At 50.0% G+C, this 16,234-nt stretch overlaps 1 protein-coding gene across 1 annotated transcript in view; it reads right to left on the bottom strand.

Annotated features, from left to right (window-relative positions):
• plcb1 (phospholipase C beta 1) overlaps positions 1 to 16,234 on the bottom strand; it is a 641,072-nt gene that overhangs the window by 111,040 nt on the left and 513,798 nt on the right. Inside the window, exons 19-21 of the mRNA XM_078405993.1 lie at positions 13,549 to 13,673; positions 11,845 to 11,999; positions 8,785 to 8,946 (exon numbers count right to left, since the gene is read on the bottom strand). Of these exons, the coding sequence (XP_078262119.1) occupies positions 8,785 to 8,946; positions 11,845 to 11,999; positions 13,549 to 13,673 (442 nt within the window). The remainder of the gene's footprint in view (positions 1 to 8,784; positions 8,947 to 11,844; positions 12,000 to 13,548; positions 13,674 to 16,234) is intronic.

Here is a 16,234-nt window from a genome sequence, read left to right as displayed (position 1 = left end):
TGAGGGCCAAACGTAGACACAAAATGCTGGAGCAAATCAGCGGGACGGGCAGCTTCTCTGGAGAGAAGGAATGGGCGACGTTTCACGTCGAGACCCTTCTTCAGGCCGAGAGTCAGGGGAGAGGGAGACACAGAGATAAGGAAGTGTAAGGTGTAAAAAACAAGACAAAGGAGATGTCGATCAGGGAAACTGTGGAAAAGATCATCGTTAGCCGGGAGAAGGTAACAACAAAGCAAAGAAGAGATAAAACGTAACCGGGACAGTCAGTCTGGTCGGAGAACTGGGAAGGGGGGTGGGAGGGATGGAGAGAGAGGGAAAGCAAGGGTTACTTGAGGTTAGATAAGTCAATGTTGGGGTGTAAGCTGCCCAAGCGAAATATGAGGCGCTGGTCAATGTGGGCGGATAGCTGAGGGCACAGGATGGTAGGACTTGGTGTGAGGTCATAAGTGACAGGAGTAGAATTCGGCCATTCGGCCCATCAAGTGTACACCCCATTCAATCCTGGCCCATCTGCGGTGTCTCTCCCCGTTCTCCTGCCTCCTCCCTGTAAGTGAGCGGAGTGGAGTGCGAGGGTCACCTTGTTTTGGATGATTGCTGCCCGTGGTGCGGAGATGGGAGCACAACGAGGACAGACAGGGGGCACGAGGAGCTGCTGACATTGGCCCAGGGATGAACGGGAGCCGAGACGAATCAGCAGGCCTGCCATGTTCCAGCTCAACGGCTCGAGACAAATGCCGACACAGCTCCCCGCGCTGGTGAGCCCGTTAATCAACCACGCCGGCACTTCTGAACTAACTGTGGCCAAGTGCTGTGCCCTTCCCCGGGCCCTGTGGAGGACAGAGGGAAACAAAACAAAGACTCGGAGCGCAGCAGGAAGGAACTGCAGATGCCGGTTTACACCGAGGATAGACACAAAGTGCTGGAGTGACTCAGCAGGTCAGGCAGCATCCCTGGAGAGGAGGAATGGGTGACGTTTCGGGTCGAGACCCTTCCTCAGACTGAGAGTCGGAGGGAGAGGGAAACTAGAGATGTGAAAAGGGACAGAAACAAAATCAGAGCCAGCAACGATGACAGAAATGCTGACTGACCCACCGAGTCACGCCAGCATTTTGTGTCTGTCTTTGGAGACAGGACGGTTTAGTCACCTGATAACAGCTGGGAAGAAACTGTAGGGAAAAAAAACTGCAGACGCTGGTTAAAATCGAAGGTGGACAAGAAATGCTGGAGTAACTCAGCGGGGTCAGGCAGCATCTCGGGAGAGAAGGAATGGGTGACGTTTCGGGTCGAGACCCTTCTTCAGACTCAACTCAGCAGGTCAGGCAGCATCTCGGGAGAGAAGGAATGGGTGGCGTTTCGGGTCGAGACCCTTCTTCAGACTCAACTCAGCAGGTCAGGCAGCATCTCGGGAGAGAAGGAATGGGTGACGTTTCGGGTCGAGACCCTTTTCACACCTGTTGCCCATGGAAAAGGTGCAGAACCAATCGGAGACGGCACCGAAGGCCAAGGAGCCCACAATGGTCCATTGTTGCCTGCCTAGAGGAGGTGATAACGAGGGGGTGTAACAGTCTGAAGAAGGGTCTCGACCCGAAACGTCACCCATCCCTTCTCTCCAGAGACGCTGCCTGACCCGCTGAGTTACTCCAGCATTTTGTGAATAAATACCTTTGATAACGAGGGGAGGGGGGGGGGGGTTACAAACTGGCAGGGTGACAACGATGGAGGGATGGAGAGAGTGGGAAGTAAATTACATGAAAGGAGAGAAATCAATATTCATACGACTGGGTTGTTCTGGTGAGGGCTGGCATGTCAGAAGACCTTCTGCACAACCCCATCCACCAGCCTTGCCAAATGTGTTTCTATCTCCACAGCGACTGCCCACATGCTGATTCCGTTTCAGATTTCAGGCTTCCATTGATCAAACGCTTCCACAGAATGGTTGATTGGGGCTAAAGTGCGAGCCCATTATTGACTTGACTCAAATCATTCAACAAGACTCCTCACGCTGCCTCGGCAAGGCCAGCAGCATAATCAAGGATGAACCAGCATCTGCAGGGTCTGAAGAAGGGTCTCGACACGAAACGTCGCCCATTCCTTCTCTCCAGAGATGCTGCCTGTCCCGCTGAGTTACTCCAGCTTTTTCAGTATATCTTTGGTGTAAACCAGCATCTGCAGTTCCTTCCGACACACGAGCCTCACACCGGCCACTCCCTCTTCTCCCCTCTCCCATCGGGCAAAAGGTACAGAAGTGTGAAAACGCACACCTCCAGATTCGGGGGCAGTTTCTTCCCAGCTGTTATCAGGCAACTGAACCATCCCACTACAACCAGAGAGCAGTGCTAAACTACTAACTACCTCTTTGGTGACCTTCGGTCTATCCTTGATCGGACTTTGCAGGCTTTACCTTGCACTAAACGGTATTCCCTTATCATGTATCTGTACACTGTGGACGGCTCGATTGTAATCGTGTATTGTCTTTCCGCTGACTGGTTAGCACGCAACAAAAGCTTTTCACTGTACCCCGGTACACGTGACAATTAACTGAACTGTAACTGGAACAGCCTGAAGAAAGGTCCCGACCCGAAACGTCACCTGTCCATTCCATCCGCGATTTCAGCCTGACCCACCGAATTCCTCCAGCACTTTGTGGTTTTGCTCAAGATTCCTGCATCTTCCCGCACGAGAGGAACAGATCGGGTAGATGCACACAGAGTCTCTTGCCCAGAGTAGGGGAATCGGGGACCAGAGGACATGGGTTCAAGGTGAAGGGGAAAAGATTCAATAGGAATCTGAGGGGTAACTTTTTCACACAGAGGGTGGTGGGAGAATGGAACGAGCTGCCGGAGGAGGTAGTTGAGGCTGGGACTATCCCAATGTTTAAGAAACAGTGAGACAGGTACGTGGACAGGACAGGTTTGGAGGGATATGGACCAAACGCGGGCAGGTGGGACTAGTGTAGCTGGGACATTGTTGGCCGGTGTGGGCGAGTTGGGCCGAAGGGCCTGTTTCCACACTGTATCAATCTATGACTCTATGACTTTACTGCATCTTACACGTGACAATAATATACTGGTATCAAACGCAAATTTATTCCGTATCTAACTGGAAAGATGCGACTAATTTATGTCTTGTTGCAGGGAGAAGACAGAGATTATTAGATCTTACATACATGAGGTGGTGCAGTCGATCAAAAGGGTAAGTTGGAACTATTTTCATTGTGTCTCCCCACCTGAAGCTTTGTGTCGCCTGACCTTTTTATAAACGATTATTCGCTGTTATCAGAAGGCAGATCCAATGGCATGTTTTAGTTTTTCCCTGTGGCTCAAAAGATCGCCCGTCTGGAGCACGATGTGCCTTGATAGTCTGAGTTTGGTTCCTGGTTCTTGGTTCTTGGTCCTCCAAAATATTCCAAATGGAATTTAAACTGGAGGTGGCGGAGTATGGACTTAAGCAAGAAGGGCTTCTTGGAGAAGGAGAGCTACCTTAAGTTTAGTTGCGTCTGGTTGAGGAACTACAGTAGGGTGAAGACTATTCCATGCTTTAATTGTGCGAGGGAAGAAAGGATTGCTATACACATCTGTCTTGATAGCTGGTATCTCAAATTGAATCGAATGCCCTCGTCTACCCCTGATAGCTTTGGGTTTGGTGTAGACGTGGTAATCTACGTCGAGCTGACCGTTTAACATTTTGTAAAAACAGGTCAAACAGGTGGGCTTTACGTCTGTCTTGGGGAGCGTTCCACCCCAGTGAATTTAGAAGTTCGGTATCGCTCGCTTCTCTCCCAAAGGTATTTGTAACAAAACAAGCTGGGACTTCAATTGGAAGCTTGTGGAATGTGCAACATCTTCCCCCAATCCCCTTGATGCCAAAACCGGAATCTTTCAAAATCTCGCTCAAGCAAGCCAAGACTCGCATGTCACCAGTACGTGGGAAGATGTTGATTAAAAAAAAAGCCACCAGGAATTTAAATAGTTTTCCTTTGGCTTGCATCTTCTTGATTCATCTTTGCTTATTTTGGATACCTCTTTTCCGCAGATGTGAATTCCACAGATTCGAGGACAACAGGGGCCATGTGATTGGAAGTGGAGGCCAATTCTCTGAACGCATTCAAGAGAGAGCTAGATAGAGCTCTTAAGGATAGCGGAGTCAGGGGGTACGGGGAGAAGGCAGGAACGGGGTACTGATTGAGAACGATCAGCCATGATCACATTGAATGGCGGTGCTGGCTCGAAGGGCCGAATGGCCTCCCCCTGCACCTATTGTCTATTGTCTAAAGTCTATTCACCACCCTCTGACTAAAGAAATTCCTCCTCAACTTCCGAAAGGAACGTCGAGAAATTCTGAGACAGTGCCCTGTGGTCCCGGACTCTGCCACTAGTGGAAACATCCTCTCCACATCCGCTCTATCCAGGCCTTTCGTTATTCGGTAAGTTTCAATGAGGTCCCCCCCTCATTCTTCTAAACTCCAGCGAGTTACAGGCCCAGTGACAACAAACGCTCATCGTAGGTTAACTCAATCATCCCTGGGATCATTCTCGTAAATCTCCCCTGGACCCTCTGCAATGCCAGCATATTCTTACTATCAAGAAGAAATGAGGATGCAAACTTGCAGAAAGATACCTCTGTGTACTTGGCCTACACTCCATAAGTTGCATGTGTTTGGAGATTTCCTTGTATTCCCTTTGAAGCAGAGACTGATGGTGAGTCAGGGCCTCAAAGGTTAAGGGAAGAAGGCAGGAGCATTGGGTTGAGAGGGATCTACTCGAAGCACCAGAGTCCCAGCTTCAATCCTGATCTCGGGCGTTGTCTGTGTGGAGTTTACACGTCATCAGCTGTGGTATATGACACATGCTTCACGTCTGAAGAAGGGTCTCGACCCAAAACGTCACCCATTCCTTCTCTCCAGAGATGCTGCCTGTCCCACTGAGTTACTCCAGCATTTTGGGTCTACCTTCGGTGTAAACCAGCATCTGCAGTTACTTCCTACACTTGAGTCGCACCCCGGCCACTCCCTCTTCTCCCCTCTCCCATCGGGCAAAAGGTATAGGTGTGAAAACACACACCTCCAGATTCAGGGGCAGTTTCCTCCCAGCTGTTATCAGGCAACTGAACCATCCCACCACAACCAGAGAGCAGTGCTGAACTACTATCTGCCTCATTGGTGACCCTCGGACTATCCTTGATCGGACTTTACTGGCTTTACCTTGCACTAAACGTTATTCCGTTATCATGTATCTGTACACTGCGAATGGCTCGATTGTAATCATGTATTGTCTTTCCGCTGACTGGTTAGCGCGCAACAAAACCTTTTCACTGTACCTCGGCACACGTGACAATAAACTAAACTAACTCACGACCTAAAATGTCACCCGTTCCGAATAGGAAGGCAGAGTATTATCTGAATGGTGTCAAGTTAGGAAAAGGGAACGTACAACGAGATCTGGGTGTCCTAGTGCATCAGTCACTGAAAGGAAGCATGCAGGTACAGCAGGCAGTGAAGAAAGCCAATGGAATGTTGGCCTTCATAACAAGAGGAGTTGAGTATAGGAGCAAAGAGGTCCTTCTGCAGTTGTACAGGGCCCTAGTGAGACCGCACCTGGAGTACTGTGTGCAGTTTTGGTCTCCAAATTTGAGGAAGGATATTCTTGCTATAGAGGGTGTGCAGCGTAGGTTTACTAGGTTAATTCCCGGAATGGCGGGACTGTCGTATGTTGAAAGACTGGAGCGACTAGGCTTGTATACACTGGAATTTAGAAGGATGAGAGGGGATCTTATCGAAACGTATAAGATTATTAAGGGGTTGCACACGTTAGAGGCAGGAAACATGTTCCCAATGTTGGGGGAGACCAGAACAAGGGGCCACAGATTAAGAATAAGGGGTAGGCCATTTAGAACGGAGATGAGGAAAAACCTTTTCAGTCAGAGAGTTGTGAATCTGTGGAATTCTCTGCCTCAGAAGGCAGTGGAGGCCATTCTCTGAATGCATTCAAGAGAGAGCTGGATAGAGCTCTTAAGGATAGCGGAGTCAGGGGGTATGGGGAGAAGGCAGGAACGGGGTACTGATTGTGGATGATCAGCCATAACCACATTGAATGGCGGTGCTGGCTCGAAGGGCCGAATGGGCTCCTCCTGCGTCTATTGTCTATTGTCTATTGCCTATTATTCTTAAACTGTGGCCCCTGGTCCTGGACTCCCCCAACATTGGGAACATGTTCCCTGCATCGGCATGGACTGGATGGGCAGAAGGGTCTTTCTACATGCTGTATCTGTAAACGAAACTGACTGGCATCTTTGTTGTAGTCGGGTAACCAATACTGCTGAACGCCAGCAGATTGCAAACATAAATTGCAAAGCTTCAAGAGCACAGCAAGGGTAGGGACGGGCAGAGTGTTTAAAAATGTTTAAGGTCCTCCTCGCGTGTTATAATAATTCTGTGCTTTAAAGGTTGAAACTGAATATGGGTAACTGATATGCAGTCTGCTGCAGTCAGATTCTGTTCAAAGGACAAATCAGAAAGCAATAAAATAAGGTGGAAAGGGTAACAGGACATGTTCTTATCTGTAGATGGACACAAAATGCTGGAGTAACTCAGCGGGTCAGGCAGCATCTCTGGAGAGAAGGAATGGGCGACGCTTCGGGTCGAGAGCCTTCTTCAGACTGAGAGTCAGGGGAGAGGGAGATACAGAGATAAGGAAGCACTAGGTGTGAAAGCAGGCCAAAGGGGGTGGAGATCCAGGGACATGTAGAATAGATCATTGTTAGCCGGGAGAAGGTAACAACAAAGCAAACAGAGATAGAATGTAGTCGGAGACGGTCAGACTGGTCGGAGAACTGGGAAGGGGAGGGGATGGAGAGAGAGGGAGGGAAAGCAAGGGTTACTTTGAAGTTGGAGAAGTCAATGTTCATAACGCTGGGGTGTAAGCTGCCCAAGTGAAATATGAGGTGCTGTTCCTCCAAATTTGCGCTGGGCCTCACTCTGACAGTGGAGGAGGCCCAGGACAGAAAGGTCAGAGTGGGAATGGGAGAGGGGTGGGGGGGGGGGGGGAGGAGGGGGGTTAAAGTGTTTGGCAGCGTTATCTGTAATGGGGTGGAATTAGGATATGCCGGAATATCGTGTCGTTTGGAGGGGCATGATTTATAATTGTTGTGAGACCATTCGGAAGAAGGAAAAATGCTTTGGTGCCTGCCACAGTAAACAACACGCCAAAGGAGAATTCAGTACAAGTCCTCCCCGCCTTCGACTTACGATATTCCGACTTGGCAACGGTGCAAATGGCGGCGACCCGTAGCGAACCGCCGCTTGCTCCCGGCCGCGTGATCGCGTGCATTACAATGCATTTCGACTTACGATATTTTGGGGTTTCCAGTGGGTTTCTCGGAACGTAACCCCATCTTAACTCAGCGGGATAACTCAGCAGGGTAACGTAACCAGCGGGATAACCCAGCGGGATAACTCAGCGGGATAACTAAGTGGGATAACTCAGTAGGATAACTCAGCGGGATAACTCAGTGGGATAACGTAACCAGCGGGATAACCCAGCGGGATAACTCAGCGGGATAACTAAGTGGGATAACTCAGTAGGATAACTAAGCGGGATAACTCAGTAGGATAACTCAGCGGGATAACTCAGCGGGATAACTTAACTCAGCGGGATAACTCAACGGGATAACTCAGCGGGATAACTTAACTCAGCGGGATAACTCAGCGGGATAACTCAGTAGGATAACTAAGCGGGATAACTCAGCGGGATAACTTAACTCAGCGGGATAACCCAGCGGGATAACTCAGCGGGATAACTCAGCGGGATAACTTAACTCAGCGGGATAACTCAGCGGGATAACTCAGTAGGATAACTAAGCGGGATAACTCAGTAGGATAACTAAGCGGGATAACTCAGCGGGATAACAACTCAGCGGGATAACTCAGCGGGATAACTCAGTAGGATAACTAAGCGGGATAACAGCGGGATAACTCAGCGGGATAACTCAGTGGGATAACTCAGTGGGATAACCCAGCGGGATAACCCAGCGGGATAACCCAGCGGGATAACTCAGTGGGATAACCCAGCGGGATAACCCAGCGGGATAACCCAGCGGGATAACAGCGGGATAACAGCGGGATAACCCAGCGGGATAACTCAGCGGGATAACTCAGCGGGATAACTCAGCGGGATAACTCAGTGGGATAACTCAGTGGGATAACCCAGCAGGATAACCCAGCGGGATAACAGCGGGATAACAGCGGGATAACCCAGCGGGATAACTCAGCGGGATAACTCAGCGGGATAACTCAGCGGGATAACTTAACTCAGCGGGATAACTCAGCGGGATAACTCAGTAGGATAACTAAGCGGGATAACTAAGCGGGATAACTCAGCGGGATAACTCAGCGGGATAACTTAACTCAGCGGGATAACTCAGTGGGATAACTTAACTCAGCGGGATAACTCAGCGGGATAACTCAGCGGGATAACTTAACTCAGCGGGACAGGCAGCATCTCTGGAGAGAAGGAACGGGTGACGTTTCGGGTCGACACCCTACATCAGACTGGTTAGTGATAAGGGAAACGAGACTGGTACGGGATAAGGGAACACGCCAAGCAATTCAGGTAAGTTGAGGAGCACCTGTCTATAAGGAGAAGATGGATCTTTGCTCGTGGCGCGATCTCCTAGATTGTTCCCAGTGATCACTGCATTTGGCGCTCGTAAATAAGTCTTGATCGTCTTGGCCCGATCTGCGCGTTGCGTTTTGAAATTTTACCTTTAGCGACAGACCGCAGTACGAACCTTCCTAAACACAATGGGCTCATCTTCCCAGACCGGATTCACCGCGTTTTGCAAAGTTTTCGTCCTGAAAGCTTTCCGTCTCGTGTCCACCGGTAGTCCAAACATGTCTATCTCCACGTACGTCCCAACCTTCTTATCAGAAAGGAACTGACCAGAGAGAACCTGAAAGGGAAGAAAACAACCCCATCACATTGGAACTCTCACCACAGGTTGCCCTGAGTCCCAGAGAGACCGCCCCTGGAGATCAACTTTAGGAATACTCCAAAGATTCCTAAATCACAAAACGCTGGAATAACACAGCAAAGAGTGGGGATAAATGGGTCCCTTTCAGAATGGCAGGCAGTAACTAGTGGGGTACCGCAAGGCTCGGTGCTGGGACCGCAGCTATTTACAATATACATTAATGATTTGGATGAAGGGATTAAAAGTACCATTAGCAAATTTGCAGATGATACAAAGCTGGGTGGCAGTGTGAACTGTGAGGAAGATGCTATGAGGTTGCAGGGTGATTTGGACAGGTTGTGTGAGTGGGCGGATGCATGGCAGATGCAGTTTAATGTGGATAAGTGTGAGGTTATCCACTTTGGTGGTAAGAATAGGAAGGCAGATTATTATCTGAATGGTGTCAAGTTAGGAAAAGGGGACGTACGACGAGATCTGGGTGTCCTAGTGCATCAGTCACTGAAAGGAAGCATGCAAGTACAGCAGGCAGTGAAGAAAGCCAATGGAATGTTGGCCTTCATAACAAGAGGAGTTGAGTATAGGAGCAAAGAGGTCCTTCTGCACTTGTACAGGGCCCTAGTGAGACCGCACCTGGAGTACTGTGTGCAGTTTTGTTCTCCAAATTTGAGGAAGGATATTCTTGCTATTGAGGACGTGCAGCGTAGGTTTACTTGGTTAATTCCCAGAATGGCGGGACTGTCATATGTTGAAAGACTGGAGCGACTAGGCTTGTATACACTGGAATTTAGGATGAGAGGGGATCTTATCAAAACATATAAGATTATTAAAGGGTTGGACACATTAGAGGCAGGAAACATGTTCCCAATGTTGGGGGAGTCCAGAACCAGGGGCCACAGTTTAAGAATAAGGGGTAGGCCATTTAGAACGGAGATGAGGAAAAACTTTTTCAGTCAGAGAGTTGTAAATCTGTGGAATTCTCTGCCTCAGAAGGCAGTGGAGGCCAATTCTCTGAATGCATTCAAGAGAGAGCTAGATAGAGCTCTTAAGGATAGCGGAGTCATAGAAACATAGAACCATAGAAAATAGGTGCAGGAGTAGGCCATTCGGCCCTTCGAGCCTGCACCGCCATTCAATATGATCATGGCTGATCATTCAGCTCAGTAGCCTGTACCTGCCTTCTCTCCATACCCCCTGATCCCTTTAGCAAAAAGGGCCACATCTAACTCCCTCTTAAATATAGCCAATGAACTGGCCTCAACTACCTTCTGTGGCAGAGAATTCCACAGACTCACCACTCTCTGTGTGAAGAAATGTTTTCTCATCTCGGTCCTAAAAGACTTCCCCCTTATCCTTAAGCTGTGACCCCTGGTTCTGGACTCCCCCAACATCGGGAACAATCTTCCCGCATCTAGCCTCTCCAACCCCTTAAGAATTTTATATGTTTCTATAAGATCCCCCCTCAGTCTTCTAAATTCCAGCGAGTACAAGCTCAGTCTATCTAGTCTTTCCTCATATGTAAGTCCCGCCATCCCAGGGATCAATCTGGTGAACCTTCTCTGTACTCCCTCTAAGGCAAGAACGTCTTTCCTCAGGTTAGGAGACCAAAACTGCACACAATACTCCAGGTGCGGTCTCACCAAGGCCCTGTACAACTGCAGCAGAACCTCCCTGCTCCTAAACTCAAATCCTCTTGCTATGAATGCCAACATACCATTCGCTTTCTTCACTGCCTGCTGCACCTGCATGCTTGCTTTCAATGAATGGTGCACCATGACACCCAGGTCACGTTGCATCTCCCCTTCTCCCAATCGGTCACCATTCAGGTAATACTCTGCTTTCCTGTTCTTGCCGCCAAAGTGGATAACCTCACATTTATCCACATTATATTGCATCTGCCATGCATTTGCCCACTCGCCTAATCTATCCAAGTCACTCTGCAGCCTCCTAGCATCCTCCTCGCAGCTAACACTGCCACCCAGCTTCGTGTCATCCGCAAACTTAGAGATGTTGCATTCAATTCCCTCGTCCAAATCATTAATATCAGGGGGTATGGGGAGAAGGCAGGAACGGGGTATTGAGAATGATCACATTGAATGGTGGTGCTGGCTCGAAGGGCTGAATGTCCTCGTCCTGCACCTATTGTCTATTGTCTATTGTCTATTGACTGGCAGCATCTCTGGAGAGAAAGAACGGGTGACCTTTTGGGTCGACACCCTTCCTCAGACTGGTTAGTGATAAGGGAAACGAGACTGGTTCAGGATAAGGGAACACACCAGGCAATTCAGGTAAACCAAACACAACAACCATGAGAACAGGGTTCAGTTCTGTTTATTGTCACGTGTACCGGGGTACAGTGAAAAGCTTTTGTTGCGCGCTAACCAGTCAGCGGAAAGACAATACGTGATTACAATCGAGCCATTCACAGTGCACAGATACATGGTAAGGGAATAACGTTTAGTGCGAGGTAAAGCCAGCAAAGTCCGATCAAGGATAGTCCGAGGGTCACCAAAGAGGTGGATAGTAGTTCAGCACTGCTCTCTGGTTGTGGTGGGATGGCTCAGCCGGGAAGAAACTGTCCCTGAATCTGGAAATGTGCGTTTTTGCATTTCTGTACCTCTTGCCCGATGGGAGAGGGGAGAAGAGGGAGTGGCCGGGGTAGGGACGCACTTGGGACAATTTACAATTTTACCGAAGCCAATTAGCCTACAAACCTGTACTTCTCTGGAGTGCAGGAGGAAACCAGAGCACCCGGAGAAAACCCACGCAGGTCACGGGGAGAACGTACAAACTCCGTACAGACAGCGCCCGTGGTCGGGATGGAACCCGTGTCTCTGACGCTGTGAGGCAGCAACTCTACCGCCGCGCCCACCACTGTACCTTCACTGAAAGGGTGTTGGCCACGATCCCGTCCACCGTGCTCTCGGTAAAAGGGTCAAAGTGCTTGTCCGTCCTCCTCATGAACTCTGGCTTCAGACGGAAGCCGCTCTTGCCGTTGTGTTCGAACATCCCCATGTTGAGCTGCATGGCCAGGTCTGGGCAAACCATTCACAACAGAGACAAACTTGTTAGTCCGTTTTCAAAACAAAAGTTTTGTTTAGTGATACAGGGCGCGGAAACAGGCCCTTCGGCCCACCGAGTCCGTGCCGCCCAGCGATCCCCGCACATTAACACTATCCTACACCCACTAGGGACAATTTTTACATTTACCCAACCTACATACCTGTACGTCTTTGGAGTGTGGGAGGAAACCGAAGATCTCGGAGAAAACCCATGCAGGTCACGGGGAGAACGTACAAACTCCGTACAGACGGCGCCCGTAGTCAGGATCGAACCTGAGTCTCCGGCGCTGCATTCGCTGTAAGGCAGCAACTCTACCGCTGCGCCACCGTGCCGCCCAAAGTGGAGTGTGGGAGGAAACTGGAGCACCCGGAGAAAACCTATGCTGGTCACGGGGAAAATGTTAAAAACTCCATACCGACAGCACCTGTAGTCGGGATCGAACCTGGGTCTCTGGCGCTGTGAGGCAGCAACTCTACCGCTGCGCCACCGTTCCACAACCCCAGGACTTGAGTGAGTGACATTTTAGTACCCAGTCTGTAGACACAAGCCATGCAGGATCTAGCCTGTCGTAACGTTTATGAATGCGATAACGCTTTTCACTGTACCTCGGTGCTAGTGACAATGTACTGAACCTGAAACTGACTGCGTGGGCTTTCTCTGGTTTTCTCCCCACACTCCAAAGACGTACAGGTTTGGAGGTTAATTGGCTTTGTATAAATGTGCAAAAATTGTCCCCTTCGAGCCAGCACCGCCATTCGTTGTGATCATGGCTGATCGTCCACAATCAGTAACCCGTGCCTGCCTTCTCCCCATATCGCTTGATTCCACTAGCCCCTAGAGCTCTATCTAACTCTCTCTTAAATCCATCCAGTGATTTGGCCTCCACTGCCCTCTGTGGCAGAGAATTCCACAAATTCACAACTCTCTGGGTTAAAAAAGTTCCTTCTCACCTCAGTTTTAAATGGCTTCCAATTTATTCTGTGGCCCCCTGGTTCTGGACTCGCCCAACATTGGGAACATTTTTCCCAAGCATCCAGCTTGTCCAGTCCCTTTTATAATTTTATATGTTTCTATAAGATCCCCTCTCATCCTTCTAAAGGGCGGCACGGTGGCGCAGCGGTAGAGTTGCTGCCTTACAGCGCATGCAGCGCCGGAGACTCAGGTTCGATCCTGACTACGGGCGCCGTCTGTACGGAGTTTGTACGTTCTCCCCGTGACCTGCGTGGGTTTTCTCCGAGATCTTCGGTTTCCTCCCACACTCCAAAGACATACAGATATGTAAGTTAATTGGCTGGGCAAATGTAAAAATTGTAGGATCGTGTTAGTGTGCAGGGGTCGCTGGGCGGCGCGGACCCAGTGGGCCGAAGGGCCTGTTTCTGCGCTGTATCTCTAAATCTAAACTCCAGTGAATACAAGGGTAGCGTTAGTGCGCGGGGATCGCTGGTCGGTGCGGACTCGGTGGGCCGAAGGGCCTGTTTCCGCGTTGTGTCTGTCAGAATCTCAGGAGGTTGTGCTACTCACCTAAGGTCTGGAAGTTCAGGGCCACCAGGTGACATCCGGCATTCCAGAATACCTGAGGCATGTAGTTGGAGGAGTCCACCCGCGTTCCCTTGGGATAAATACGGCTGAGTTGGCGCTTGTTATATCTGCAGAGCGTTGACTAAGGAAGAGTAAGCAGGATTTGAGTATAGGAGCAGGGAGGTTCTGCTGCAGTTGTACAGGGCATTGGTGAGACCGCACCTGGAGTATTGTGTACAGTTTTGGTCTCCTAATCTGAGGAAAGACATTCTAGCCTTGGAGGGAGTACAGTGAAGGTTCACCAGATTAATCCCTGGGATGGCAGGACTTTCATATGAAGAAAGACTGGATAGACTAGGCTTATACTCGCTGGAATTTAGAAGACTGAGGGGGGATCTTATTGAAACATATAAAATTCTTAAGGGGTTGGAGAGGCTAGATGCGGGAAGATTGTTCCCGATGTTGGGGGAGTCCAGAACCAGGGGTCACAGCTTAAGGATAAGGGGGAAGTCTTTTAGGACCGAGATGAGAAAACATTTCTTCACACAGAGAGTGGTGAATCTGTGGAATTCTCTGCCACAGAAGGTCGTTGAGGCCAGTTAATTGGCTATATTTAAGAGGGAGTTAGATGTGGCCCTTGTGGCTAAAGGGATCAGGGGGTATGGAGAGAAGGCAGGTATGGGATACTGAGCTGGATGATCAGCCATGATCATATTGAATGGTGGTGCAGGATCGAAGGGCCGAATGGCCTACTCCTGCACCTATTTTCTATGTTTCTATGAAAGCCTTCTGCACATGGAAGCATAGCCAACATCCCAAACATTCCACATCCCAGAGTTGCTGCCTCACAGCGCGGGTTCCATCACGACTACGGGCGCTGTCTGCCCGGAGTTTGAACTTTCTCCCCGTGACCTGCGTGGGTTTTCTCCGGGCGCTTCGGTTTCCTCCCACACTCCTAAGACGTGCAGGTTTGTAGGTTAAGCGGCCTCTGTAAATTGCCCCCTAGAGTGTAGGATAGAACCAGTGATCGTTTGTCGGCACGGACTCGGTGGGCCGAAGGACCCGTTGCCACGTCGTATCCCTCCCCGTGACCGCGTGGGTTTTCTCCGGTACACCAGTTTCCTCCCACACTCTCAAGGTGTGCAGGCGATCCTACACACGCTGGGGACAGTCTACAATTTTACCGAAGCCAATTAACCGACAAACCCGTACGTCTTTGGAGTGCGGGAGGAAACCGGAACACCCGGAGAAAACCCACGTAGGACACGGGGAGAGTGTGCAAACTCCGCACAGACAGCGCCCGTGGTCAGGATCGAACCGGGGTCTCTGGCGCCGTGAGGCAGCAACTCTACCACTGCGGCCAAATAGCAATTTGCAGTCAGCCTGGGTTATTGGCATCAGCTGAGGCAAAGCGCCACACTGTGGTCATTGTCAGGAAGAACAGTCTGATTTTAAGCAGCTGGATTTTAAGGAGCAAGGAACTGCAGATGCTGGTTTTACACAAAAGGACACAGAGTGCTGGAGTAACTCAGCGGGTCAGGCAGCATCTCTGGAGAACGCGGATAGGTGACGTTTCGGGTCAGGACCCTTCTTCAGACTTCAGCTGCCCACGTTCTCCAGAGATGGTGCCTGACCCGCTGAGTTACTCCAGCACTCTGTGAAACGTCATCTATCCACGTTCTCCAGAGATGCTGCCTGACCCTTCAGACAACTCTGCCTGTGGAATTCTCTGCCTCAGAAGGCAGTGGAGGCCTGTTCTCTGAATGCATTAAAGAGAGAGCTAGATAGAGCTCTTAAGGATAGCGGAGTCAGGGAGTATGGGGAGAAGGCAGGAACGGGGTACTGATTGAGAATGATCAGCTATGATCGCATTGAATGGCGGTGCTGGCTCGAGGGGCCGAATGGCCTACTCCTGCACCTATTGTCTATTGTCTATTGACCCGCTGAGTTACTCCAGCACTCTGTGAAACGTCACCTATCCATGTTCTCCAGAGATGCTGCCTGACCCGCTGAATTACTCCAGCACTCTGTGTCTATTTTTCCGAAGCACATTATTTGGGTTAGAAAATATGCTGTGTGCCTTTAGATTGTTAACCCGAGCACTTGAAGTTCCTTTGTCCTATTTTCAAGTCAAGACTCAAATGGTCGTTTTAAGTGACTTAATATTTTTTTCAAGAAGATATGCACAAAATGCTGGAGTAACTCAGCAGGTCAGGCAGCATCTCTGGAGAACGTGGATAGGTGACGTTTCACAGAGTGCTGGAGTAACTCAGCGGGTCAGGCAGCATCTCTGGAGAACGTGGATAGGTGACGTTTCGGGTCAGGACCCTTCTTCAGACTGAGGGCCAGGGGAGAGGGGGACGGGCGGGATGAAAAGATGCCGAGAACAAATGAATGAAAGATATTGGGTGGCGCAGCGGTAGAGTTGCTGCCTTACAGCGAATGCAGCGCCGGAGACCCGGGTTCGATCCCGACTACGGGCGCCGTCTGTACGGAGTTTGTACGTTCTCCCCGTGACCTGCGTGGGTTTTCTCCGAGATCTTCGGTTTCCTCCCACACTCCAAAGACACGCAGGTTTGTAGGTTAATTGGCTTGGTAAATGTTAAAAAAAATGTCCCTAGTGTGTGTAGGATAGTGTTAATGTGCGGGGATCGCTGGTCGGCGCAGACCCGGGGGGCCTGTTTCCGCG

Source organism: Rhinoraja longicauda, chromosome 9 (assembly GCF_053455715.1).
Source record: "Rhinoraja longicauda isolate Sanriku21f chromosome 9, sRhiLon1.1, whole genome shotgun sequence".
NCBI classification, from domain to species: Eukaryota; Metazoa; Chordata; class Chondrichthyes; order Rajiformes; family Arhynchobatidae; genus Rhinoraja; species Rhinoraja longicauda.
Note: the sequence above shows the minus strand (reverse complement) of the source record. Positions and strands in the feature narration are given on the sequence as shown.